General features: G+C 40.9%; 2 protein-coding genes across 6 annotated transcripts; both read right to left on the bottom strand.

The window, feature by feature from the left end:
- Nucleotides 1-93: 93 nt before the first annotated feature.
- LOC307015033 (proteasome activator complex subunit 3-like) lies at nucleotides 94-26,005 on the bottom strand. Its single transcript, XM_079643378.1, has 10 exons — nucleotides 25,856-26,005; nucleotides 24,483-24,515; nucleotides 24,251-24,313; nucleotides 17,781-17,885; nucleotides 10,313-10,364; nucleotides 10,057-10,172; nucleotides 3,508-3,576; nucleotides 2,723-2,845; nucleotides 1,958-2,044; nucleotides 94-1,510 (listed from the first exon to the last, which is right to left on the bottom strand). The coding sequence occupies exons 1-10, from the start codon at nucleotides 25,895-25,897 to the stop codon at nucleotides 1,430-1,432; spliced, it is 771 nt and encodes a 256-aa protein (XP_079499504.1). The 5' UTR covers nucleotides 25,898-26,005; the 3' UTR covers nucleotides 94-1,429.
- On the bottom strand, nucleotides 3,586-10,042 carry LOC307015032 (uncharacterized protein). Of its 5 annotated transcripts, none has more exons than XM_079643377.1 (3): nucleotides 6,252-10,042; nucleotides 5,456-6,162; nucleotides 3,586-5,229 (listed from the first exon to the last, which is right to left on the bottom strand). In XM_079643377.1, exons 2-3 carry the CDS (start codon nucleotides 5,643-5,645, stop codon nucleotides 4,808-4,810), a joined length of 612 nt encoding a protein of 203 aa, XP_079499503.1. In that variant the 5' UTR covers nucleotides 5,646-6,162; nucleotides 6,252-10,042; the 3' UTR covers nucleotides 3,586-4,807. The 5 variants fall into 3 exon arrangements, 3 of the variants coding, with proteins under 3 accessions (XP_079499503.1, XP_079499502.1, XP_079499501.1); XR_013801386.1 differs by having other exon boundaries at nucleotides 6,019-6,162; XM_079643375.1 differs by having other exon boundaries at nucleotides 3,586-6,162.
- Nucleotides 26,006-27,903: the final 1,898 nt, after the last annotated feature.

The raw sequence follows: 27,903 nt of genomic DNA, 5'->3' as shown, positions 1-27,903 counted from the left end.
CTTGTGACTCAGCTTTCACCGAGCGAATGGGACCATGGGATTTTTACGACCGACAGTAAAAACACCTGAGAGTGGAATCCTGTGAGACTGCAATTATGGTGTATTATTTTAATAAAATGTTACATGGATATACATTTCAATTGATTTTGAATTTGTTTCGACCACATTTTCAAGCACGCAGAGAGATTTGTTCCTTTAACACTTTATTTGCATAAAAAGTTGAAATAAAAACATTTGTGCATGCACTTTAAAGGCGATCCTGGACGTGACTTTTTAATTTCCCATAAGGTCAGTTGCAAAAGTTCATTAAAGCACCGGGCTTCAATATGGCATCACAATGTGAACAAAATACAAAATAACATTATTATAGCAGAATACATCTGGGGAAAACTGAAGAGTCCAGATTGAAACTGATATTAACTGTGCAGGGCCTTAAAAACTATAACAGCTTCATGGAACTACAGACACTCTCTTTTTTTCTTTTGGTTTGGCAAGGGTGTCACAGTAAAAGGAGGGCAGGCTAAATGGGGTTTTCTTGAAATGTCAGAGTAACAATATGACGCTAAGATACAACAAGCACTGGATAAAAAAGAAAGTGGGCAGGGGGAAGAATACAAAATATTCTTCACGTCAAGACCAAGACTAAAAAATGAGAAATGAAGTCATGCCGGACAAAACTTTTCAGTCGCATCTCTGCATATTGTTTGAAATGGGAGTTCTTGACAGTTTAAGGGCCACCAGGAGAGGACTCGCTGGAGTTGGAGTTTTAAATTCCAATTTTGTCCAAGTTCCAGACACGGGGTATGAACTAAATAAAAGGAAGGAGCTAAAAAAAAGTGTCAAAAACTGAAAATAAATCCTGGGAGAGGCACGGCATCCATGAGAGCAAAACTCAACCAGGACCCTGACAGGAAGAGAAGCAGCAGGAGGCTCTGAGCTTCAGTCCCAGTGGAGCAGATGGGAGGGGGGGCTTTGCAACTACAGCTTGCAGCCCATTCCTTATGGGAAAAAGTCAGAGGTCACGCTGCAGAGTACTGAGAAGTCAAGACCGATGGTTACGTGTCAGACAGCATGTGGGAGAATGCAGGGTCAGGCCAAAAGGAACAGCTGAAATGTATCCGTTTGCTTTTTCAAAAGCATATTAATGGATTACTCTAGCTCACTATGGACCCACACAGCTGGGGTTATACAGATAGTACACTACAGTGAGCCCGGCAACAGCAAATATCTGCCCAAGTAGCGCCTGATGTGACACGTCGTGAATTGTCCCGAGGTTGTAAAAACCGAAAAATAACAGATAGTCCACGACAAAAAATAGAATTATTGGTCAGTATTGTTGACTGAGCAGTGTGTGTGTGTGTGTGTGTGTGTGTGTGTGTGTGTGTGTGTGTGTGTGTGTGTGTGTGTGTGTGTGTGTGTTTTTAGGTTGTCAGTAAAGAGCTTCAGCATTGCTGTTTCTTGGTTTCTTGATCTTCTCAATGTTCTTCAGGATCATATCATGAAGGATGACCTATAAGCAACAAGCAGACATATTAATATGAACATTGTGCAGGTCACATCTGACTCAAACAGAAAAGGAGTTTGGGGAAATAAGATTTGGATCTTGTTTTCATCTAACCCTAACCCGGAACCTGAAAGTAAGAATAGCCAAGAAAACACTAGAAACGGTTTGTATGAGTGGTACTGCACTCATATTAAATTACCAAAAGTTTGATTAAAGTTAGAAGAAAACTAAACTATTTGTGTATTAGATTTATATATTCTTTTACTAAATCCTTTTAAGGTTACACTGGCAAATATTCTGGGACAGCAGGTGGTAAAATGCTGACTCATGTATAGGTTTAGGACTTATTCCTGCAAATGTGTATTGAGAGTATTGTACAGAGGACTTCTGTCCCAGTTGTATGTCTTTTGACCTGGTTTTAATGCAGCTTTAAAATGACAAATCAACACTCACATATTGGTTCCTGAGCTCTGAGACGATGATTTTCAAACTGATGTACTCCTTCTCATCGATCTCTGATATGGTCCTCCTGTAGTCCTCCTAAAGATTACAGACAGCTTGTTATTAACACAACCTGTAAGGGTCTCACTAGCACTGAGCTAGCTATCCATCCAGTTAAACCATTTGAAAGAAAACTCCAGCGCAGTTGTCAGTTTTACTGAAGTCTCTTTACTTGGTGAAACTGTAAAGACAATACAGACATAACAGTTTATTATTGACTGCCCGACTGACGAGCTAAAATATAACAGAATACTTCACACAATGAGCTACGGTGCACAAACTGAGAGGCTAACCAGCCTAGCCGCTAGTAGCTTAGCCGCAAGGAATACTCACTGCATTCCTACAAACATAAACATTTGCATACAACATATTTCCATTAAGTCGGACAATAACACTCACAGACGATGCGTGAACCAGCGGGAAATACGAAGCACAGCCCATGGAGAGCAGATGTCCGTTCATGAAAACAATCCAAGCTACACGTGGAGCGCACTTGGAAACAAACAAGTTCGTTCTCCTAGCAACAGGAATCCAATAAACCACTAGCAAGGAGCAGTGTCAACCAGCCACCACAAGGTGGTGCCAAAACACAGCCAAGAAACACATACATAACAGATATACACCAAAAAACACACATCAAGGACAGAACACAACCAAATGTGCTTTTCAGAGCAGATATAGACTTGCTGCCATATGCTGCACACACAGATTACACACCACGTGAGGGTACTTGACAATTTTGGAGACCAGCTTGGCTCTTGTGATGTAATATCTGGAGATCTGGTCCAGGTAAGATGCTGCCTCTGACTCCACTGTCCTCAGCTCTGCCACCGTCTCCTCCTATACACACACACACACACACACACACACACACACACACACACACACACACACACACACACACACACACACACACACACACACACACACACACACACACACACACACACACACACACACACACACACACACACACACACACACACACACACACACACACACACACACACACACACACACACACACACACACACACACACACACACACACACACACACACACACACACACACACACACACACACACACACACACACACAAAAAAGCAAAACAAATGATATCATTGCTCAATCAATCAAGTACAAAGTCATTTGGGATATAGATAAGTATAGTAGTATACTTATTAAAATTTCCAATTTGCACTAGTGTTTACATGACTGCTGATTATAAAATGTAATATAAACCAGCACTTTAACACTATATACAATCCCAGTTGAGTGCTTAACTGAAATAAACAGTAACTGGAAGTTAAGGAGCATGTCAGTGCTGCTCCCTAGTGGCAAACATAGGGAGTGCAACACATTCAAATATAAAGCATACTGTATATTCTATATAGATCTATAGAGGAGTAAATATTAAGGAAATAAAAGATAATGAGAATCAAGTCCTGTACGGCTATCCTTATTTCAGGATCCTCTATTTCAACCCAGGATGTGTACTGACCTGTATGGACACTCCAAAGTTGTTTCCATCTTCTATCCTGGGGATGAGCAGCTGGACCCACATCTTCACCTGGCAAAGAAGAGATGAAGGAGTGTTAGTATGCATGCTAATGTTTATGTTGGCAAAATAGGTGTATATTCTTTGAATTTAATTTAAATTAATGTAATAATCATTTTTATAATAATTTAATTTTTGTAAACTTTTCTGGACTGCTAAGGTTAATATTTATTATTGTTTACGACTTAGTTTCATGCCGTACAGCAGACTCTCCTGCAAAGTATAAAACTACCCTATGCCAGTAAGACAATAGACGTTTTTTGATGGCCCGCGTCCACATTTGACCATGTGATAGTGTGATAATGTGATAGTGTGATAGTACTCGAGTGTAACTTACTTCACCAAGCTTCAAAGTGTCTTTAAGTCGGTAGTGGGCGCCAAGAGGCATATGGATTTGGAAGCTGTGATTCACATGAATAAACCTTTCAGACTTACCTGTGACTACCTTGGGTCTTCATTAAATGCATTTTGACGCTTTGGATTGTGAGTCACTACAACATTCAAATTGTTCTACTTTTGATAAACGGCCACTACAAACGCTTTTATTTCAAAAGCATAGTGACAGTACTTATAAACTGATTGTACCCAGGAAGAAGCTAAAGGTTTCTGATAAATAAACTTAGTCAGGGTATATACAGGAATCCTGAAGTCAAATTTAATACCTTTTAAGACTTTTTTTTAAGACCCTTTCCATACATTTTAAGACCTCATCGCCACTTCAAGTTCTAACATTGGCGACACACTTTACCTCACATTTACTATATACAGTATTGATTGTAAGATAGCACAACTAAACCGTTTATGATAACTCCTTATCATAATTCAGATAGAACAAAGCACAAGAGAATGAATTTTGTGACCAACCCAATGCAAGGTTTATTAGAAAAATAAACTAGTATTTGACCAATAAACAAAAAAATTGACAAAATGTTGTACTATGAAATATACATTAAACTTTGGTCAGCTTCAGCGGGGTAATGCCATGTAGGAGCTCACAAATACCCATCATGGCATGTGCCTCAATTTATTTGCTTTGCTGTCCCACTCTTTTTTGGTTTGTTCCAGCTCAATGCGTTTCTCTTTGTGCCTCCTCCTGAGGGTGTTGGACTTTGTTAGCAGGTGAGCCATTAAAGATCCAGCTTTTCCCTCAGCCTGCTCAGCAAGTTGATCAGCATCTTTCTGAAGGACGCCGCACACTTCTTTTAGGATCTTCCATTTCTTTTTTAGCTGTTCTAGCTAATCTTCAACTGCTCTTCTCTTGAGGCTCTGTGTGGCACTGTCTCTTCTTCTGTTGTTGATCCAGGTAAATCCTGTACCTTGATCTTGCGAAGGCTGCAGAAGCCAGGAGCTCCTTAGTGAGTGTCACCTTTAGAACGCCCACACAGACACTAACCTGGTCGCAGATCAACCTTTGTGCCTCCAGGGATTCTTCAAGGAGGTTGACAGTTTCAACCTCCTTGTTGACAGAGAACCCCCTTTCAACCGTGGCTTGACCATGGGACAGAAGTAGAATGCTCTGGCAGAATCTCCGCAGCTCAGGGTATGTGCTGAGAGCTTCGTGCAGGAAAACATCGAGCCGCTGCTCAAATGGCTGGAAGGAGAGGAAGCCTTCGCCTCTACCCTCAACAGACAGAAATCTTTGAAATTGCTGGACGATCACATCACCTACAACATTGACAGAGAAAATGAAATAAGTAATTGTTCATATGTCATTATATTTCATTCCACAGTCATCTGCTTCATCATTTGTTTGAGAGATACATAGCTCGCAGCATCTGTACACATAAAAAGCACAGTGTATTGTAGATTTCCTAAAACAAATTTAAACAAGAATGCGTAATAATTAAATCCACACAAGCTTCTATTGTCCCTAAACAATACTTGTTCCTACCAGCTGAAACTCCTCCTGCCAACTGCTTGTCCTCCAGGAATCTTTGGACTACACTCTTCATCTTTCCGATGCACCACTCTGGATCCCTGCTCATGTTTGTGGGATCTAAACATGCAATGTGCCTGACGACTGGAAATTTGAGGGGGGTTTTCTCCTGCACTTTCTTGACCATTGCAGCCAGGCCCTTCATAAACTCTTTCCTGAACGTGAGCACAGAAAGCTCACCTACTCTGCCTCCTGGTTTGCTCTGAAGTGCCTGACAAATAATACATAGACTGTAAATTGTGCAGAAAGGATGATTTACAAAAGAAAGTTTATATCAACCTCATTGAAATGACAAAATTAGTTTCAATATACATTTATTTGAAACTACACAATATGTAATGCAAGTTCATTTTATTTTTTAACAAATGTCCCTTCATTAGCATAATAAAATGGTAAAAAGGTCAATTTATCATATTAAACTGGCTGGACAGTGTACAGGTAGAGCAAAGACATAGTAGGCCCATAACTGTATAGATCTATAAATATACAGTACGTCTCTGAAAATATATCAAAATTACCTTGATGACAGATTCAGCACCAAGGCCTATGTCAGCATTCATCGGGGAGACCCAGTTCTTTTCATCAGCTGCATCGACTTTGGTGAGCTTCAGGGGGGTGATGTCCTCTAGGAGTTCCCTCTTCACAAACCGTCTCAGTAGACTCTACCATATTATAAAGAAATAACAAGAAATCAATGACAGAACCATTAGTGTGGATTAATCAAATTCAGTTTAATTACTGTTATTATTACCTTCAGTAACTCAGCCAAGTCTTTAGCTAAGAAGGGCATCACTGGCTCATCAGTTTGACATTTTAACAGGAAGGGGCTGAAGGTCCTGGATATCGCAAATAAGAACTGCAGCTTGGCTATGATGAGTGGATCCCCTTGTGCTGCCGCAATGGTGTCATAAGAGGCTGTGGCAGGGTTTGGGATCTTCTTGTTTTTGACATCATCCACGTACTTCTGTAGCATCGGCCAAATTTCAACCGCTCTCTCTGCCACACGGACATTTTCAACCCATCTGTGGCCGCAGAATGGTAGTGGGAAGCAGGAGGACCCTGTCAGACTGGTGAAGTCCTCTCTCCTCGCAGGAACGTTGTGGAAGAGGTAGTGCATTGCTCTCAGGAGCCTCTCAAGCTGCCACATCGTAAAACCGGCCTTTACTGCGTTGTGGAGAGTGTGAAGGTCACAGCTTCCAACAAGGACAAGCTGAGCACCTCCATAGAGCTCTGCGTGCTCTTTCTGTAGAAGATTCACCAATTCGAAGTTGACGTTGGGTCCATCCATGCTGACAGACATAAGCTGCCTCATCTTCAGTTGTGCACCACATTCCTGTGAATTAACAGTAATAAATTAATGACAACAATCCTTGAAAGTGTATTCTTGAAATACAGGGTCATTCAGATGCACGGTAAGGTGCAGCTATAGGTTTGTCACTCCTAACATCTAAATTAGTCATTTATTTGGTGTTCAAATGTTATGAAGCAAGATTGCAATATTAACTTACATTTTATGATTGAAACACATTACTGGTGGTATCTCCGTTCTCTCCTCCCACTGTGAATCGCGAAAAAGTTTCAGGGCGACAGAGACACAGAGCGTTTCCGTAACCATAGTAACTCACTCTCACCAGAGGGAGAGACGCTGTGCTGCTGCTGACCAGAGCCGTATAATATAATCTATCTATTCTATCTATACGGCGCTGCTGCTGACTGAGATTACTCTGAGCAGCATGCTAAATTACCATATAATAGATCTTTATGTATATTTTTCGCATTTTCCCAGGTAATAACTTTTGTCGTAAAAATGTGTCGCTAGTCGCATCTTAAATAATACTCGCTAATTGCCTAAGAGTGTCTGAAAAGATGCCAAATCTACCAAAAATAGCCATGTGTGCAACAAAAGATTCAGTCGTTTACAAAGCATATAATTCATATTCATAATATATGTTTTGAAAATAAAAAAAGACCTGGGATTGAAGAAAAAAGACCCGTGGCTATAGCCCAGGCAGGCCCTAAACATGAAATGCAAGTAGACTAGAGATACACTTACTTTAATGTGATGCAGCAAGTCCTCGGCTCTTCCGTGTTCCAAAAATTGCGACCCAAAATACCTGGCCCGTACACAGCCATCATCCCAATAACGAATGTGGACGTCCATCTGTTTTTTCTTGGTGGCTTGATTAAGGCTCTCGTCAAACATCAGCACAAACGGCCCAGCCTTGTTGATGCTATTAACGAGCTGTTCTTTAAAGTAAGGGGCCAAGCCGAATCGGACTATGTACCCTGTTTTGTCTTTTCCACAGGCGAACTTCTTGGCTATTTCCGAATCTGGGAACATAGCTTGGAAAAGATCGGAAATCCCTTCATTGGAATTGATGGATTGGTGTTTAATTACGGTGTTGAGGCACCACAGAACCTCTGCCTGCAGCGTTGGAGTGGCGCCCAGCATCACTCGGAGGTCAGCAGTAGCGCTAGATGAAGTGGCGGAGGCCGTAGTAGCTTCAGCGATAGTGGGCGGTGATGTTGCGCAGAATTGCGCGATTGAGACCTGCTGTCTGCGTGTCACAGCGGCTTTGTGGCTAGCACTTAGCATGTGGGACCGGACAGCTTTGATCCCCATCGAGGCAACACTAATTGCCTTCCGACACACGCAGCAGTAGGCCTCACGGTTCTTCCCAGAGACGGGCCTCAGCCATGGTTCGAACTCCATATCCTCCAACCATTTGGATGCAAACTTGCATTTCCCCATGTTGTAACCGGCGTAAATTGACCTTCGCGCGCTATCAAGCAGTAGTCATCAGTGAGCGTGCAATGTCCTGTTCAGATGACGTAAAATCCAACGGGATGAAAAAAATAAATAACTACACAGAATCACACTATACACCTACGCAATGATTAAATTCAGGCAAACTTTAGAATATAATTTATATACTTATTGCAAACAAGCTACAAAATGTAATACCTTGGAAAATGCCGTTTAATACTTTTTAATACTTTTTAAAAGCCTTATTTTTCGCTAAATTGATTTATCAACTTCTAATACTTTTTAAGACCCCGCGGACACCCTGTTAGTTTCATGTTTACTGAGAAACGCAGAGCATTATTTGTCACACTGACATGTTTCTTCGTCCCATCTACTCTGCATCGCTCAAGCTCACCCTGACAGCTCCTACAGAGGAGGCTGCTCATTCTCAGCTGCACACAGTGGGTGTTTCTCAATGTCGAGTAAAGCTGCTCCAGAGCCACTATTTCAAGCATATTACGCCGCCGAACAGTACTGTTCCAATGTCCAGCAAACTTGGAATTCTACCGACCAATTTCCCCAAAACTGTGGCGGAAAATGTAAGGCGGGGCCTCTCATATGACGCACACCTGCACACTTGCTAGCCTGTTCCACTCTTTGTTTTCCGAATGGCAGGAAGTATTCTTGCCTCGCTTCTGAAGCGAGACGCTCGAAAGACATGTGCTACCAAGCAAGCGTACTCGACATTGAGAAACACCCAGTCACACAGAAGAGATGCCGGGCTAATAGTGGTGCAGGAATGAGTCCAAAATCAGGAAATTTGTTTTTTAGCACTTCCAGGTTCCCCTTGTCTCAAAGTCAATTGTTTTCTGACTAGTTTTTGGATAGATTCCCAAATTAAAGTCATAAAATAAGTCAGTAAATACCCCACTTGTGAATGTCTGAAGCTTTTACCTGTCTAAATAAGACCACTAAAGGTCATCATGCTGAACATTAGCTACCTTTAGCTTAGCGGTGGTGACGTCAATGTCTATAGCAATATGTCTGCCGGTTGCATTTATGCTTTCACTATTATCAACACGTTCATTTATTTGTCATCTATCCGTCATTATACATGTGTGTTTACACTAATCCATTGACTTCCGGTAAAAGTTCCTTCAAAATAAGAGTCCCGATCTTATTACTATCAAAATAAAAGTGCAAAACGAAAACTTTACCATAAGAACATATTGGCATACAAATATAATCCCTTCTCTAAAAAGGTAACTCATTTTAAATATAGTTAGACGTATTAAAGGTAATTTACAATAATAATAATAATATTAATATTAGTAATAAGCTTTATCTTTGTATAGCACCTATTATACAAGAATATTAGCCAAACTCACTTCACAGCAGTTCAATGGACACATTAGTATAAAAGGATAAAAGCAATGTAGAGGAGCAGCTACATTTCAACAATACATGAAGACTTGTGACTGACTTAACTTGGACTCTTCTTGGGTGACTCAGACTCGACCACTCCTTGGGTGACCCGTCAAACTGGTGACTTGGACTGGTGACTTGACTACAACACTGATATATGGTATTTATCCTTCTTAATGAAAAATCTTAGTATAATAAATGATTGTTCGCCTCAGATCGTATTTTCTGCAATATTCCAGAAGCCAAAGAAAAATCCCATTGGCTTTTTGTCAAAAGATGCTAAACATATTAATCACTGAAACACTATACGGTTGGCTCACCATATATTATATAGCATACACATGTCTGTGCAGTTAGTTTAGGTTGCATTTTGTATGAGACTTACTGTGTTACACTTCTCTATCAGCGTGCGGATCTCTGGTTTGACTCGTTCGATCAGGTCCACCAGCTTGGTGTTGCATTTTATTATCCCCTCCGGCATCACAGCTGTTTTGGTTCCGCCTGAAACAGAACAGAGCGTCCATAATTACAAACGGTTCCTCTCACCAAAGAGTTCTGTAGCGGCAGGTTACAGGTCTCACACTCTGCTGTGCGATCAACCAGAGGCGGTCACCGTGATTCTTTACCAGGTTTAATTTTACCTTGCCAGCTCTCATCAGCCAGTCCATCGTCAAGTTTCCTCTTCCTGGTGTTCTGCAGCACAAACAGAAGGGCTCATTTCATTTTATTCATGACAGACAGTCCTGATGGATGGATGTTGGTCTGAATCCCATATTGTCCATTCTCACACTCTTTCCTTTCTGACTTCAGCTGTACTGTAATAGAGGCAAAAGAAGCCCCGTAATCTTAAAGGTGGGCTCCACTCAAACTGTGCTGCGTATCAAATCAAAGACCTTCCTAGACTGACAGTGGAGAATCTGTGAGGCGTGTGTGTGAGTGTGAGTGTGAGTGTAAGTGTGAGTGTGTGTGTGTGTGTGTGTGTGCACGCACTAGGGCTGCAACAAACGACTAATTTGATAATCGATTAATCTTTTACTGAAACGACTATTCGGACTATTACTTGCACAATTTCTCAAATTCTCTTATTTAGCCATCAACTTTTAAATTTAGGTTTGAGGTTGTTTAAGGCATGTGGAAACTAACAATGAAGACAAAATAGACAAATACTTGATTCAAAAATGCATATTTATTCAACTTTCTGCTGAAATATATAAAAGATAAATAAAAAATCTGTCCGTCAACATTTTTAAACCAAGGACAGCAGCAATACAAAATAAAAACTACAGCAGTTTCCCTTAATCAAATAAAAAAACTATTTCAACTTAAAAGGGATAAACACTCTTGCATCTAGGCTAGATTATTCTGGGTTGAAATGGAGGAAAGTCAGCATCTCCACATGATCTCGGGAGAGGCTTGCTCTCTTCTGAGAGCAGATATTCCCCGCCACAGACAAGATTCGCTCAGACGGGGTTGATGTTGCAGGAATGCAAAGGAAAGATCTTGCAAGCTTTGACAATACAGGGAAACGCCCCTTATTTTCCCTCCACCATCTCAGAGGGTCATCTTTTTTGTGAATGGCTGGCTCTGCGAAGTACGTCTGAACTTTGCTCCTTGCCATTTGGAGCTTTTGGTCCTCGTGAGATTCATCCTCTTCTTCAATCAGACTGTCTGTGTCAGACTGAAGGAGGTTATCCAGTGCTGATGTGTCCCCTCTGCCTGGAACACTGACCCTCTGCTGTTGAACTTGCTCACAGCCTTGTATCTCAGACCCCCTTACCTCTTTGATTGCAAGGACTTCAATTGACCCTTGCACCCGTGTGCAATATTCAGCTCCCATAATCTTCAGCTTTCTGAATCTTGGCTCAAGGGAAGCTGAAAGAACAATCGGGTTTTCTTTCTCTGCTGAGATGGTGTTCAGGCACCCCCATCTTTCGTTTATCCCTTTTTCTGCACTTGCCAAAAATAGTTTTCCTGCGCCTGTCTCAAAACGGGTTTGCTGTTCGAGTTGCAGCCCTTTGACCAGCTGTGGAAGACATGAAGCGGTTGCATACTCCTGTCCACTTAGGTAAACGGTAGCACATTGAAAAGGCTGCAACCCTTGTGTCAGCTCTTCAAGCAGCACCCATTGATCTGGCTTCAAGTCAAAGTGCTGTTTGCCCCTTGGAGTTACCTCAGGATCGGATAGAGTTGCAGTAACTGGCCAGCGCTGTTCCAGGAGTCTCTCTACCATGTAGTATGTACTGTTCCATCTTGTACCGACATCCTGGATCAGTTTATGCTGTGGTGTGTTCATTTGCTGCTGTTTCACCTTCAGTTTTGTATTTGCCAGCTCGCTTCTCCTGAAGTGTTCAACCAAGTGTCTTGCAGCCCCTACAGCTCTGCTGATGCTGGGCTCTTTGAGGGCATTGTTAACTATGAGCTGGAGTGTGTGGATGTATTCAGGGTTAAACTGCCTGATCATTTCACGAAACCCTTCACCATCAACCATCGACATTGGTCTCATATCCTTGACCAGCATGGTCAGGATTGAGTTTGTTAGCGCAGTGGCTTGTTTGAGAGATACAGGCCTTTTCCTTTGAAGATACTGATCCATGGCTGTGGGACTGGCACAGCTCCTCTTTGGCCTGCATTTGATATACAAATACATGTTTTATTGTCAGGCAAAAGAGTATAATTAGTTTCTAAAAACATACATATACAATCAATTACATTTGATTTCACATTAAATGAAGTTGAGCTTTGTTATGCTTATCACTTTAATTAGCAAAAGCCAAATCCGGAGATTGTTCGAGTAAGTTAAATCAAAAGCATCCTGTAGATCATTCTCATATGATTGAAGTGTGTCCTTTGCAGGCCACTGTAGCTAGTGCCCCAGCGCCAACCGGTGACGTAACAAGAAACAACAACTTCTACACATCCAATTTGGACACAAACACATTAAATGTTTTCCCAATTATCCGGTATTCTCTTGTGCACTCGATCAATTACATCTCCAGCTCCATACTGATTGCAACCATACAACGTGTACAAATATTTAGCCCCCGCTGCCTCCTGCCTGTCATCTCTCCTAACAGCGCTCTTATTATTGTGAGACTGCCGGGGGCGGGGCAGACGCAACATCTTGCAAGAAACAGCATCTCAGGGCTTCTAAATATTTAACAACCTATTAATGATGCATAGTTACCCACTTAACGGGAAGAAACTCAGCTATTGTAAGACGTGCTAACTGCTAATGTAGCGTTAGCTTGGTGCTAATTCAGCACATAACTGGCAAAAGCGATCTTTTCTACTTCAAACTCACTGAACTAGCAGCCAGGAAAGAGCAAGAAAACAACTTCCGTTTACAGATCCATATATACAGTGGGGCAAAAAAGTATTTAGTCAGCCACCAATTGTGCAAGTTCTCCCACTTAAAAAGATGAGAGGCCTGTAATTTTCATCCTAGGTATACCTCAACTATGAGAGACAAAATGAGAAAACAAGAAAATCAAGAAAAACACATTGTCTGATTTTGAAAGAATTTATTTGCAAATTATTGTGGAAAATAAGTATTTGGTCACCTACAAACAAACAAGATTTCTGGCTCTCACAGACCTGTAACTTCTTCTTTGAGAGCCTCCTCTGTCCTCCAGTTGTTAACTGTATTAATGGCACCTATTTGAACTCGTTATCAGTATAAAAGACACCTGTCCAGAGCCTCAAACAGTCACACTCCAAACTCCACTATGGCCAAGACCAAAGAGCTGTCAAAGGACACCAGAAACAAAATTGTAGACCTGCACCAGGCTGGGAAGACTGAATCTGCAATAGGTAAGCAGCTTGGTGTGAAGAAATCAAGTGTGGGAGCAATTATTAGAAAATGGAAGACATACAAGACCACTGATAATCTCCCTCGATCTGGGGCTCTACGCAAGATCTCACCCCGTGGGGTCAAAATGATCACAAGAACGGTGAGCAAAAATCCCAGAACCACACGGGGGGACCTAGTCAATGACCTGCAGAGAGCTGGGACCAAAGTAACAAAGGCTACCATCAGTAACACACTACGCCGCCAGGGACTCAAATCCTGCAGTGCCAGACGTGTCCCCCTGCTTAAGCCCAGTGTTTCCCCTATATACAAATAGTGGCGGCGCAACGCCACTGCTGAAATATGAGCGCCGCTGCTAGGGGGCGCCAGCCAGGTACCCAAAATAAATAAAATAAAATAAAATATATATATTTTTTTCTTAAAATAATAATAAGTGGCGACCATTTTTCATTTTTGATTGTTTGTTATGTGGATTTGTAGTATTTGTGTTACTGGCATAGGCGACACAGGCGGTCGCCTAGGGCGCCAGATCTGGGGGGCGCTTGACTTGTAGCTCTGGGAGGGAAAAAACATTTTTGAACGTTGGCGCTCATCCAAATGTTCGGCCTTGATGTAACAACATTCATAATTAAGTAAATGTAACACCCTTTTCACCCCGGTTACATGTTTAATTTGCCCTGTACGGTGGGCTCTAGGTTAACTAGGTAAAATAAGATATGAATAAACAACTAAATTAAAATAAGCTACATTTATTTGTTATTGGCTATGGTAGGTTATTGGTTATGTTCACATACTTATTTGATTATTAAAATGTAAACCGATCTTTTTCATATGGGCGTTTTAGAGTTGTACCCCCTAGATCAGGTTTCTAGTAATTCTGTGCTCAAAGTGCACCAGATTGAAGCATTTTACTGCAAAATGTTCAAAAAAAAATCTTCCGGGGAGGGCATACCCCCAGACCCCCCTAGAGGATGTGACGTCCACCCCCAAATTCAAACATGTTCATACAATACTGAATACATTTGAAGCCATTTTGACGTCTATTACCTATGTCAATAAGTTTCTGTTTTTGCAGTGTATTTGTCTTTTGTAGAGATTTTTCATTTATTCTTTACACATAAAATGTCGACTAAAATCTCACCAAGGGCAGCAAATTGTCTAGAACCGGCCCTGGTACTAGGCCTCAAGAGCCTTTCTTGTGCTGACACATAGAAACAAATTGGCGGGGCGCACTTCGCACGCGCACACACACTAAAAAATTCCACGCGCTCCGTGCTCACATTATGCTGGGCCCACGTGCCTTAGCACCGCTGCTATGACTTCATCCTAGGGGAAAAACTGTCATGTCCAGGCCCGTCTGAAGTTTGCTAGAGGGCATTTAGATGATCCAGAAGAGGATTGGGAGAATGTCATATGGTCAGATGAAACCAAAATAGAACTTTTTGGTAAAAACTCAACTAGACGTGTTTGGAGGAGAAAGAATGCTGAGTTGCATCCAAAGAACACCATACCTATTGTGAAACATGGGGGTGGAAACATCATGCTTTGGGGCTGTTTTTCTGCAAAGGGACCAGGACGACTGATCCGTGTAAAGGAAAGAATGAATGGGGCCATGTATCGTGAGATTTTGAGTGACAACCTCCTTCCATCAGCAAGGGCATTGAAGATGAAATGTGGCTGGATCTTTCAGCATGACAATGATCCCAAACACACCGCCCGGGCAACGAAGGAGTGGCTTCGTAAGAAGCATTTCAAGGTCCTGGAGTGGCCTAGCCAGTCTCCAGATCTCAACCCCAGAGAAAATCTTTGGAAGGAGTTGAAAGTCTGTATTTCCCAGCGATAGCCCCAAAACATCACTGCTCTAGAGGAGATCTGCATGGAGGAATGGGCCAAAATACCAGCAACAGTGTGTGAAAACCTTGTGAAGACTAACAGAAAACGTTTGACCTCTGTCATTGCCAACAAAGGGTATATAACAAAGTATTGAGATGAACTTTTGTTATTGACCAAATACTTATTTTCCACCATAATTTGCACATAAATTCTTTAAAAATCAGACAATGTGATTTTCTGATCTGATTTTGTCTCTCATAGTTGAGGTATACCTAGGATGAAAATGACAGGCCTCTCATCTTTTTAAGTGGGAGAACTTGCACAATTGGTGGCTGACTAAATACTTTTTTGCCCCACTGTATATAAATACGTCTTACCTGCTGTTTTGTGATCAAAACTAAAGTTGTGTTCAAGGACATGCAATTTAAACATTGGCTAGCTAGCTTAGTTGACTTACCGAGTGGAGTCATCTTCCAGAACTCCGAAATGCTTTCTTTTGAGATGTTCCATCATTGATGACGTGCTCCCATGCCAGGCTAGATCGCCTTTGCAAATGTTGCACTTAACAACCTTTTTCACATTGTCAAGTATGAAATGATCCCACACTTTGAGGTTTTCGTTTTAGGTGTTGCCATTACGCTTCTTGTTCTCTCTCGGTTTTTTTAGCGGGCCATTCCGCTTATCAAACTCCAGTATATTAATATCTACATGTAAGCGCGTAAAACACCGGTGATGACGTCACCAACGAATCAACGATTTTAATCGATTAGTTGTTGTTGCAACACACACACACACACACACACACACACACACACACACACACACACACACACACACACACACACACACACACACACACACACACACACACACACACACACACACACACACACACACACACACACACACACACACACACACACACACACACACACACACACACACACACACACACACACACACACACACACACACACACACACACACACACTAGTTGGAATGAAATCTTCATATTTTAACAATGCGATTGCTTGATTCCTTCTGATATTATTGCAAATCTGCTGTAAGCTTACAGTTATGAAACAAACTAAGTCTGCCAACCGAGACAGTTGTTCAGCTTTATAATCCTGAACGTCACCAAGCGCTCCGATCCCAGCTGTGTGTGTCACTTTTTAGTGTCCCCTGGTTTCCGTTGGATTATGAGCTTCTTAGTGTTTTTTATTAAAGCGTTTTGTTTATTCAGCTGTGCATGTTTCCTCAAGTTGGTGAAGATGTTTCTTCATTTGCATGTGTTTTGGCACATTTCTGTTTTTATATTTACATTGTTTTTGAAACCACAGCACTCTCTCACAACTCCCTCTTCTGCAGAAGGCCAAAGGATGTGGCAGGAAGTTGCCACATATGATTACTTTCCATTTTGTTTTAATTGTGAAAAAGTGGATGTTGACTTGGATCTCCATGTATGTTTTTGCATGTGTTCCAGAGTGTTTGATAGAAACACATGAATTAGGAAGGCTTTAATCCCTCCAAACAACTTCTATTGTTTGTTTCTTGTTTCTGCTGTACTCTGTTGCTGTCTTATGCTGCGTTCACACCGGACACGATCGATTAGAGCAAAGCAAATATTCGCTCTAATCGCTCGAGTTTCACCACGGCTGTCGGCTGTGTTTACTCGCATCATTCAAACAAGACGCGCTGGCAAGGGGGCTACAACTACAACAAAATGAACATATTTGACCGTGATTAAATTGTAATACACGTTTCTAAATGATGCCGAAGTAACAACATACTGATACCGGTTAGTAAAAACCATGAATTAATGCTTTGACAAGTCTGCAGACAAGACGGCAGGCGAAAAACCTTTTAAAATGTGTGTTGTCTAAATGGAGATCGGCTAAGCTAACGCAGTATATGCTCCAACCGTCCACACTCACAAAAACGGCCTATACAGACATAAATAAACCAGCGACTGTATTCGCCATGACACAGACAGTCTGTGGTTTGTACTTGTTTAACTTTTGTCTAGTTTCTGAACAGATATCAGGAGCTGTGAGCTCTGAGGGCTAACAGCTAACGGCTGATGTTGGTTTTGTGTTTCTACGTCAGGCTGAGATCCTCATCGCCGATTGGCTACCGCGAGATCTCGCCATGCGAATTTGACGCTCGATTTGAAAAAATTGAACTGGAGCGTTTGTCGCGGCCCCCTTCAATCGCACCGCGGCATTTGCATCAACCAAGCGCTTCATGCACGCCATCGGACCTAATTCGCACCTGTCCGTGTAATTGCGCTGCCCCCAAAGATTGCATCCGGTGTGAACGCACCATTAGTTGTTATGTCTGTCTTGGAAAGTGTATAATAAAAATGTGTAATAACAAGATACATTTTTACATCAAGAGCGTCCCTACATGATGCTAACAGTTGAAACCATGAGATTCTATAGTCACTGTACGATAAAGTGCTGACTCACCGTGTCCATGCCGTCATGGCTGTTGGTGAAGAGGATGGGCTCTGGGACTCTGAACTTGATCTCTGAGTGGATTTCTTTCAGGTCAGTCACGTTGAGAATCGGCTCCTGGAACACCAAGGGAAAAGGTCGAAAATCAACTCTTATTCATGGAATACAAAAATATAACATACATACTATTCACTTTTCAAGAAATGAATTGGCATTGTTGCTCTACCGGAGAGAGGACAGGCAATGAAGGAGACAGAGATGCTTCAAACTAAGGACGTTTGAATATAAAATAAAACCATTTAATCATTATGATTAACATTCTAGGGCTTGTTATTTACTAAAACAGACATTGATTTGATATCATTTATCGTTCCTAAAAGGGGAAATAAATTCCACTCTGCATTTTCTATTCTAGTGTCTAGTGTGTTATCTGAGGTGAAAATCTGATTCGGACTCAATTAATATTCATTATAGATAATTAATCGGTAAAATGTATGCGTTTTAGATTTGGCCAAAATAAAGTCATTAAAGAGCAACTTGCAGGTTTTTTTTTTTTTATTAGATTTATGCTTAACCTTGCCTGAAAATTACAATTAAAAAATGTAATGCAGGATTTCATGTTTTACAAGACATAAGGGCAGGAATTCAGAGGGAAAGGAGCCGTTTTGAGCTCTGCTACTAAAAACTGCTTTTTTTTTAAACGTCATACGTCAAACGCGTCATATTACGTCACATGGGGGACCAACTTTCTCGGACTCCTTCTCTGCCCAATCCGCGGTAGTAGTTTGTAGTTGGTTTGAGCGGTTGTGATTTAGTGAGCTGGTATTTTTTCGGTCATTTTTCATTGCATTTCACCATTTTTAATCATGGTGAGTTGGAGTTTGTCCACAGTTTCCCTAACAGGCCCGGAGCTAGCTTTCGTTCCTGGGTGCGTTGTGCGAGGTGCATCCACCTCCCTGCAGCACATATTCTCCACAGCAGAAGCCTATCAAACAAAACGTTTATCAGGAAACCGTATTACATCTGTCAACCCCCCTTCGCTCCTCTCTCTCCCCCCCCCATCACTCCTCTCTCTCTCCCCTCCGGTACACAGCACCGTAAGACATAGTGTAGAGTTGCATTAGGTAACTCTGTGGTGGCTGTACTCCTCCAGCCGTCTCCTTTGTATTTGTTTGTTTCCCCCTGTCTGTTTTGTTTGTGTGGGCGTGGTGGCTGTCACTCCTGGCTCCCGGCTCAACCTCCACTCACCTGCTGCAATCAGCTGTGCACCCTCCCCGACTACACACCTGCTTTCCATCAAGCCATTTACAACGGCATATCAACGGAGGCTCCACAACCTTTCTCCGCCAGATCGTTGTAAAACCACAGTAGTATAACTTCAAGGCTACTTAGCATTATATCTATTTTCTAATACCTGGATGTTTTAATACGGCTGATACTTGCGCATTCGTTTCTGTTATGGATCAGTATCAACAGTCCTGCCAGTAACGTTACTATATTATCAATACTACTTTAGTTATAGCCTAATATATGATAGCTAACTTTACAATGTTTTGATGTGACTGACGTTAGCTAACATTAACTGCAGCAAACGCCGGTCACTCACCAAGACAGCTGCCCAGTTCTCCCCTGGTTCTCCTCACAGCACAGCTCCATTTCTCTCTGATGGCCGTTATTTCTTCTAATCCTTGGCTCCTGGTCTCTTGGACGCCTAGCAGGCTAATAATGATATGGTTGTGGTCCGTCATATGCATTTGAATATTTATTTTCAACCTCTTCTGAGTCAAAACTAGCATTGTGATCCATGTTTATTACTACGGTAGACCGGCCGCTCTCCCCCATGTTACGTCACACGCGGGAAGGCTTTTTTTATGCGGAAGTGAAAATGTTTTACTAAAACGACGCCAGATGTCACTGTAGTGTATATTTCTGTATATTTTTGGGAAAATCTAGTGTATACATCATTTTCCTACACATGTATTCACTGGTGTCTCTAACCTGCAAGTTGCTCTTCAAGAATAATTTTGGATTCACCTGGGAATCAACATTAGTAAACTAGTCATTTTTTACCAGCAATATTCTGTTGTGATGTCCAAATTAACAGTTGCTTTTTTGATTTGATCTCTTTTCATTTTCTTCATATGCAGCACAAAATATATGCATTTAATGAGGTAGTGTTAGGTGCCGCACAAGACGTGACCTCTGACGGGAACGTGCACTGAGTCTGAAGAAATACCACTAGGGGGAACCACTGTCGTGGTACCAGTGTTCTTTGAATCAGGCTCTATGCATTGTCCTGCCAGCTAAGGCAAGATAAACTGGCTCTGACCAATAGAGCGATGCAATAACTCATTCTAAAACCTGGTAACCAGCCAGCATTTAAGCTCTTCAAAGTTTTGTTGGGTCAAAGTCAAAGGTTTTGGAACATGTTTTTGGTTAATTACCTGAAATAGGTATGTGGTTAACACAAGCTGAAGATTTGTTTTTGTTCTACAACACAAAATACGTCAGTAAATACCCCACTGGGGAATGTTTCTTAAGCTTTTTCGGGAACATCGTGGATGCTGTTGAGCTGGACTGGGAAAATGGCAAATGTCGTGTTTCTGCTGTGCCTTTTTTTGACTGTGCTGGACAAGGAGAAGTTCGCTAGTCATCCTGAAAATTCTGCTGGATTTGGGTCTGTTCTGCCGCCCGCAGTGGACATCCCCTGTACAGGTTCGGATGGGTTGCACAAACAATTGCTAGTTGAACTGTCGCGGACATTTATTTCGTCAAATGTCTGTCTTTCTCACATGCCTGCCACGATGGTCCTTCAGAATTGTTTTTTGAACTCTAATCTCACTTTCGCAAAGTTTGCTGGTGACTCTCGAACACCTAACAATGTATGTGTGTTGATTAAGAGGAAAAGGTGCATGATATTTTTATTGTTGTTACTATCAGGAAATGTACAGCCAAATCCGGGTCCACCTAGTAGTTTTAGTCAAATAGCTACTCCTGCTGATTTTATTTCTAGATCGGGGTTAGTTTTAATTCATTTAAATGTGCGCAGTCTGTTACCTAAATTAGATTTTGTCCGTATTTGGGCGAGTTCAACTGATGCTGATGTCATTGTCTTATCAGAAACGTGGCTAGACAAATCGATCTTGGCCTCTGACATTTACATAAATGGTTACAATGTATATCGCACTGACCGTCCTAAAAAAGGTGGTGGCGTTGCCATTTATGTGAAAAATAAGTTTTGTGTAACAAAAATGGTTTCCAAATCTGTTAGTAAACAACTAGAATTTTTAGCTGTGAATGTCGAAGTAACAAAGGGTCAACAGGTCATGGTGGTGGGTTGCTACAGGGCCCCCTCGGCTGTCAAGGACTCCTTATCTTCATTGGCGAAACTGTTATCTCAACTTTCCTACAAGGAAATAGTGCTGCTTGGTGATTTTAATTGGGACTGGTTAACTTCTGTGTTAGAGGATTTAAAAAACCTGTGTACCTCTTTGAACATTACTCAGATTATAGACAGTCCTACTCACCCAAATATTAAGTCCCCAAATAAATCCTCCTTAATTGATCTAATTTTAACAAATGTTCCATATAAATACTCATCTGGGGGAGTATTTGCTAATGATGTGAGTGACCACTGTGTTGTAGCCACAATTAGGGACACTAATGTCCAAAAAGTTAAACCACGCATCATCACAAAGAGAGATAAAAAACACTTTGTGGAGCAGGGTTTTTTACATGATCTGTTTGATTTTGATTGGGGAAAAATCGATCTGTGTGCTGATGTAGAAACTGCATGGTCTTATTTTTATCTTGGTTTTATGAAAATTATAGATAAACATGCACCTCTGCGTAAATTTAGAGTGAAGGGACGAAACAATCCCTGGTTTTCTGTTGAACTGTCCAGTCTCCTTCATGAGAGAAACAATGCCTGGGCAAAGGCTAGGAAATCAGGCTCAAAGGTAGAATGGCTACGCTTTAGGCAGCTAAGGAATAGCTTTACTTCACATATCAAAAGTGCTAAGTCAAAGTACTATTTGTCAGTTACCACAGAAAACCTGAATAATCCTAGGAAATTTTGGAAAGCCATAAAATCGATTTCCACTAGTGATATCCCAAATGAGCTACCTCCGTGCCTCACCACAGCATCTGGCATTATATCAGACAGGGCCACCATGCTAAATTGCTTTAATAAGCATTTTGTCTCTTGTGGCTCTCTGTTTGATTCTGTCACTGACTGTGCTTCTGCTTCTGTGAACGCTCCAGTCCTTGACTCTGAACAATGTGGTCTGGAAAACCCTTTCAGTTTTACTCCTTTAACTGTTGGTATTGTCCATGAAGCTTTATCCAAGTTAGATCCTAGGAAACCAGCTGGCCCGGACAACGAAGAACCTTTCTTTTTAAAGATAGCTGCAGATTTTATTGCTCCACCTCTTACTTCTCTTTTTAACCTCTCCCTCAGCACAAATACAATTCCTAAAGAATGGAAGTCTGCTTATGTCCTGCCTCTACTGAAAGGAGGGGAGGCAACTATTTTAAATAACTATAGGCCAATCTCTAAATGGTCAGTTCTGGCTAAGCTGCTCGAACGACTTGTGAGTGAACAAGTAAAGGAGTTTTTACGTATAAATGATATCCTTTCTAAACATCAGTCAGGCTTCAGGAAGAAACATAGCACCATCACTGCAACAATGAAAGTGCTAAATGATATTACTAGTATGCTAGATAATAAACAGAGTTGTGCAGCTCCGTTTATTGACCTTTCCAAAGCGTTTGACACCGTTGATCATCGCGTTTTAAAACAGAGGCTACTCAGTATTGGCATATCCAGCCATGCAGTGGGGTGGTTTGTGAACTACCTCTCTGAAAGGTACCAATGTGTTCACTTTGATGGGCTGTCTTCTGAGTGGTTAAACATTGCTAATGGTGTTCCTCAAGGTTCTGTTTTAGGCCCACTTTTATTCTCCATATATATCAACAGTTTAGGTGAAAATGTGGATGAAGCTACTTTACATTTCTATGCGGACGATACCGTGATGTACTGTGCAGGTCCCTCCATTCAGGAGGCGGTTGTTCAATTACAGGCTGTTTTTAAACATTATTCAGACTCAGCTCTCTGAACTAAAGCTTCTTTTAAATGTGGATAAAACCAAGATAATGCTCTTTTCAAAAGCTAAAAAGACACCAGAGCCTGTTTTAGATATTGTATCTACGCAAGGAACAAAACTTGAAGTTGTTGCCTGTTACAAATACCTTGGTATCTGGCTTGATGACTGTCTCTCTTTTAAACTTCATGTCAATAACCTGCTTAAAAAACTGAGGGTTAGGCTAGGTTTCTTTTTCAGGAATAAGTCCTGTTTCTCGCTTGAGGCCAGGAAAAGGCTAGTCACTGTGACCTTTTTACCTGTGCTGGACTATGGTGATCTGATGTATATGAATGCACCTGCCAACTACCTGAGCAAACTAGATGCTGCGTATCATAGTGCTCTGAGATTTGTCACAAATTGTAAAGCACTTACTCATCACTGTACACTGTATACCAAGGCAGGTTTACCATCACTCACTGTACGGAGGCTCAGTCACTGGTACACTTTTATCTATAAAGCTATGTTGGGCAAACTCCCGTATTATATCTGTTCATTGATAAAGCAGAAAGTTGCAAGCAGCTATTGTCTGCGATCGCAGGATATAGTCTTGTTAGATGTGCCAAGAGTAAGGACTGTCTTAGGTAAGACAGCTTTTATGTGCGCAGCTCCACTTGCTTGGAACAGTCTACAGGCAAAATTGAAATTGAGCATTTTTATTTCTCTGAATGTATTTAAGGCACGTCTAAATGAAATGCTTTCTGACACTCTGGGTATTTGTAAATGTTGAATATGTAAATATGATATCCTCTGTTGTTTGTTTGTATGTTGTTTTTATGTTTTGTGTGGAACTAGATGATGCAGGTCTCCCTTGTAAATGAGATCGATGATCTCAAGGGACCAATCTGTCTAAATAAAGGATTGAAATGAAATGTCTTAAAAACAGCAGATGCTATCAAGTGTCCAATGAGACTACTAATGTCATTCAAGTCGGACATTAGCTACCTTTAGCTGTGGGATAGTCATGTCGTTTGTTTATTGCCTCACGTTAGCTTTTTACTTCTGGCTTCAAAAATCATTAAAGTGCTATTCATTTGTGGAGATGATCCTGCTTAACAAATCGTGTATGTGTGATAATGGTGTGTTTGCCAGATATATTTTTTTGTCTCGATATCCAATATCCGATGGGAAGATCCCATAGCTTTTTGTCAGGGAGCTCTTGATGCTAACTTCCATGTCGGCCATCACTGCACCTCTTTATTTGCATCACGGCTCAGCTGCTCAACCATGTGTTGCTATTAAAGTGAACTTATCGTTACCATCAGTGACCAGACACCGAGGACAGTAATAATGCGTGATTCTACACTTTATTCAATTTAAATTTGCAGTCAGGTCTCTCACCCTGAGAAACTGATCCAACTCCAGGAGCTTTTTAGGGAAGAAGCAGGCAACCAGGTGCTCAGCCTACAGAAACAAACAGGAATAAACGTTGACTCATTAGAATAACATACTTTTCCCAAAGATTGTTACAATGAAGCATAAAGTGAACCAGAAGGCAGACATACAATGAAAGACAGATAGAGTGACCAGAGGACCAAATCCTTGGCTCAGGTGTGTGATGTCAGACACTTACCTCACTGCTGATCTGAGTCCTGAACGTCTCCACCTGCCAACACATTGGAGGCCAATTAAAACAATTGATCAGAATCTAAATACTTTATTTATCCAAGGAAAAACTGGGCTATGTGACAGTTGCTCCACCTTCGTTAAATAAACCATAAATAATACAAATATTTACATCAACATAAGAAGCTAAAGTAAAAAGTCCATTAAGATAAAATAAAATGCATATATTTATATAAATACAAGAAATTAAAGTGAGAATACGCAATAAAAGACATTAGATATTTGATAGACATGATACGTTAGAGCAAAATGTTCAATTCAAATACAATCAAATATAATTAAAATAAATTGTTTATAGCAAACATTAGTAACAATTTAATTTTTATAAACCTCAAAAGGTTATACTAAAATTAAAAAAAGATAATATAACATAATATATACTACATATATTTCTATATAAACATAAGAAGTTATAAAGGGAGAATGTGCAATAAAAATATGAAATAAAAAAGATATTGATGTAAACATAAGAAGTTAGAATAACATTTCATATAAATAGATCAAATACAATATGTATATAAACAAAATAAGTTAAATTAAAAGTGTGCACATTGCACTACATTATTTAACATGTACATTAATACAATATGTACTGTGATGTATAAGTATTAATACAACACTAATGCTGAGTTGCACAGTTTAATAGGTTTTGGATGCATGAAGACAGTCCTCCATGCATTTTATATGAAATAATGCAGTACGGTACTATCAATATATATATTTTGTATTCGAAACATTTCTTAATATTAACAAACTACAACCATGAAATGCTCCCACAGTTAGATTGTTAAATATAAGCAATTAAAAGCAGGAATAATGTAATATTCTATCATAATATATTACTTTCAAAAGAGCCATGGTCCATAATGGGTGCTTTTGATACTTTAAAGTACATTTAGCTGACAATACTTCCATATTTCTACTCAATTCAGGCCCTAGGTCATGAAGTGTTTTCAGACCAAAGTATTCTACTTTTACTTAAATGAAGGATCCAAGTACTTCTTCCACCACTGCCGTTAGTGTTCTACCATCGTTGTTGTTGGGACACATGGACATTATGCAATATGTTACACACTAAAGGTAAACATTATAATTTAATAAAAAGCTATCTAATATAATATTAGTAATGTTTACTTCCGCCGAGAAGCAAACGAAGTAAAGAAAAACGTGTTAATGCTTCAGTGAGCAGAACCAAGGACTACTGTTGTAAAACTTAATGATATTACAGGGAGCCGCTAAGAAGCACATTATTGACCGGCTTAGAGCCTCTACGGTGATACAAACACATGTGGAATGTTCTCGGTGGATCCACACACTCACTTTGCTCTTCAGCTCGCGGTCGACTTTCAGTAAAGATGACATGTTGTTGAATAAAGGTGAAGAAGTGTCCAGGAAAATAACCGTTTACTGCTGCTCCAGATACACCGCATGCACAGCGTCAGGGCAATGACGCACTCAGAAAGCGACACGTGAATTCAATGTGCTTGTTTTTTTAAATCCTCAGAGACACTTTTCCGTCAGTGGGATGTAGAGCCGCCCCTCCCAGACGAAGCAGTGAATGAAATCAAGCGACACCCTATAACTAGTTTTTGTTTTTTAATCACAGAACAATAGAAAAAGTGAAGGGGAGTTATTGATAATTGTGCAGGATAATGGTGATAATAAATGTGTATAATACATGAATAAGAAATGTAATAAGAAAATCTTCTTCTTCTTGTTCTTTTTTTTCTTCTTCAATTTTAAACTTTGACATGTAGGCTACAAAACAACATCACTGACAGATATTTCACAATAATAATAATAATAATAATAATAATAATAATAATAAGTAAAACTGCGGTCACAGATGTGAACGCAGTTGTGGGCGGGCCTTCGCGTCCGAGCGCCTGTAGGGAGGGTCGCCGGTCGTCCCCCGACGTGTCCTCCGAAATGAGCCGTTCGTCATTTTTCAAATGTTTGGTCCCGGGCCGTTTCTCAATCTTGAGGAAACTGGCTTCCAAGACAATATTTCAAGGATGCTACGTCATCGAGTGCCGCCGAAGGACTGTTCCATTCTCCAGCATACTTGGAATTCCACAGAGGCCGCGTCCTTGGTTTGGGGGTAATTTTGAGGCTGCACATGGGTAGACACTAGAGGCTTCTCAATACTCAAATTTCCCCTCCTCGACTCCTCAGCCGTTTCTCAATCGCGAGGATACTGGCTTGGTAGTTGCATACTTCCAAGTCACTTCCTTCAGAAACGAAGCAAGTATACTTCCAAGCCACGGCTTCGGAAAACAAAGAAGAATGGAACAGGCTAACAAGTGTGCCACTCTCTCTAACGGTTTCAACATAAACTGTACCGAAAATAAATACCTCACAATGTCTATCTAATTATGAACTTGCTTTACTTTTAGGGAACACATTTTTGGTGATAACAAATGCAACAAAGTAACATATTTACCAACAAATGTTCTAGGCCACTAGATACTTACATTTAAATGTGTGCTGCGCTGCGTCGGTTCAACCATTCTCCGCAAGGGTTTTTGAAATTGGAGGATCGAGGATCGAGCGTCCAGGAGGCTCTCTGGAGGAGCTATAACCCAGGATACACTGATGGTTCCTCCACGGCTCCTCCGCGGATGCATTTCCGGGAACGGTGGAGGCGTGACGCACGGCCGGACTTATCTCAGCCAATGACAGCTCTGCATGCATCCCCTGGATATTATTTTAGAAACTGCTTTCATCGCGTCGCGATGTTTCCAGAGAGAACAGCTGTGAGGTCCGTGCAGAAAGCAGAGCAGTGTGTATAATATATATCACTCAGTATAACAGGCCCACTCTCTTTATTTGATTTAGTTTAGTAGATATCTACAAACAAAGAGTCGATATTTTTCTAAGACCATTTAGTGCTTCACATAATAAAATACACAACGGCTGTAGCCTGATTATGCTTTAGGAGCTGTAGGTGTGTGTGGTACAGTGTGTAGGTGTGTGTGTGGTACGGTGTGTAGATGCGGAGGACAGACGGGTCTCAGTTGGTTTGGTGTCCTCTGCTTACTTTTAATACTTGTAAATACAACTTTTGGCCCGTAATTTAAATTCCCCATTTCAGTGACCAGAGAGAGGGGTGGATATAACCAGTCTTTGATTGTGTTACATTATTATGAGAGTGGTCTCATACTTCAAATTGTATATATTTATATAAATATATTTGTGTGTGTGTGTCCGCATCTGTAACCTGTTATTGTCTCATTATACCGCACTCTCAATGAATTCAAAGTAAATATGTGGGGTAACAATGTTCAGCTGATCTAACAGAGATTATAAAATAAAGCGCTATGACAAAACACTCGACTGCTGATGCAGCTGTTGCCACGTAATAATGA

This window comes from Notothenia rossii (assembly GCF_949606895.1).
Source record: "Notothenia rossii genome assembly, chromosome: 8".
Lineage (NCBI taxonomy): Eukaryota > Metazoa > Chordata > Actinopteri > Perciformes > Nototheniidae > Notothenia > Notothenia rossii.
The sequence above is the reverse complement of the archived record's forward strand: the minus strand, read 5'-3'. Positions and strand labels throughout refer to the sequence as shown.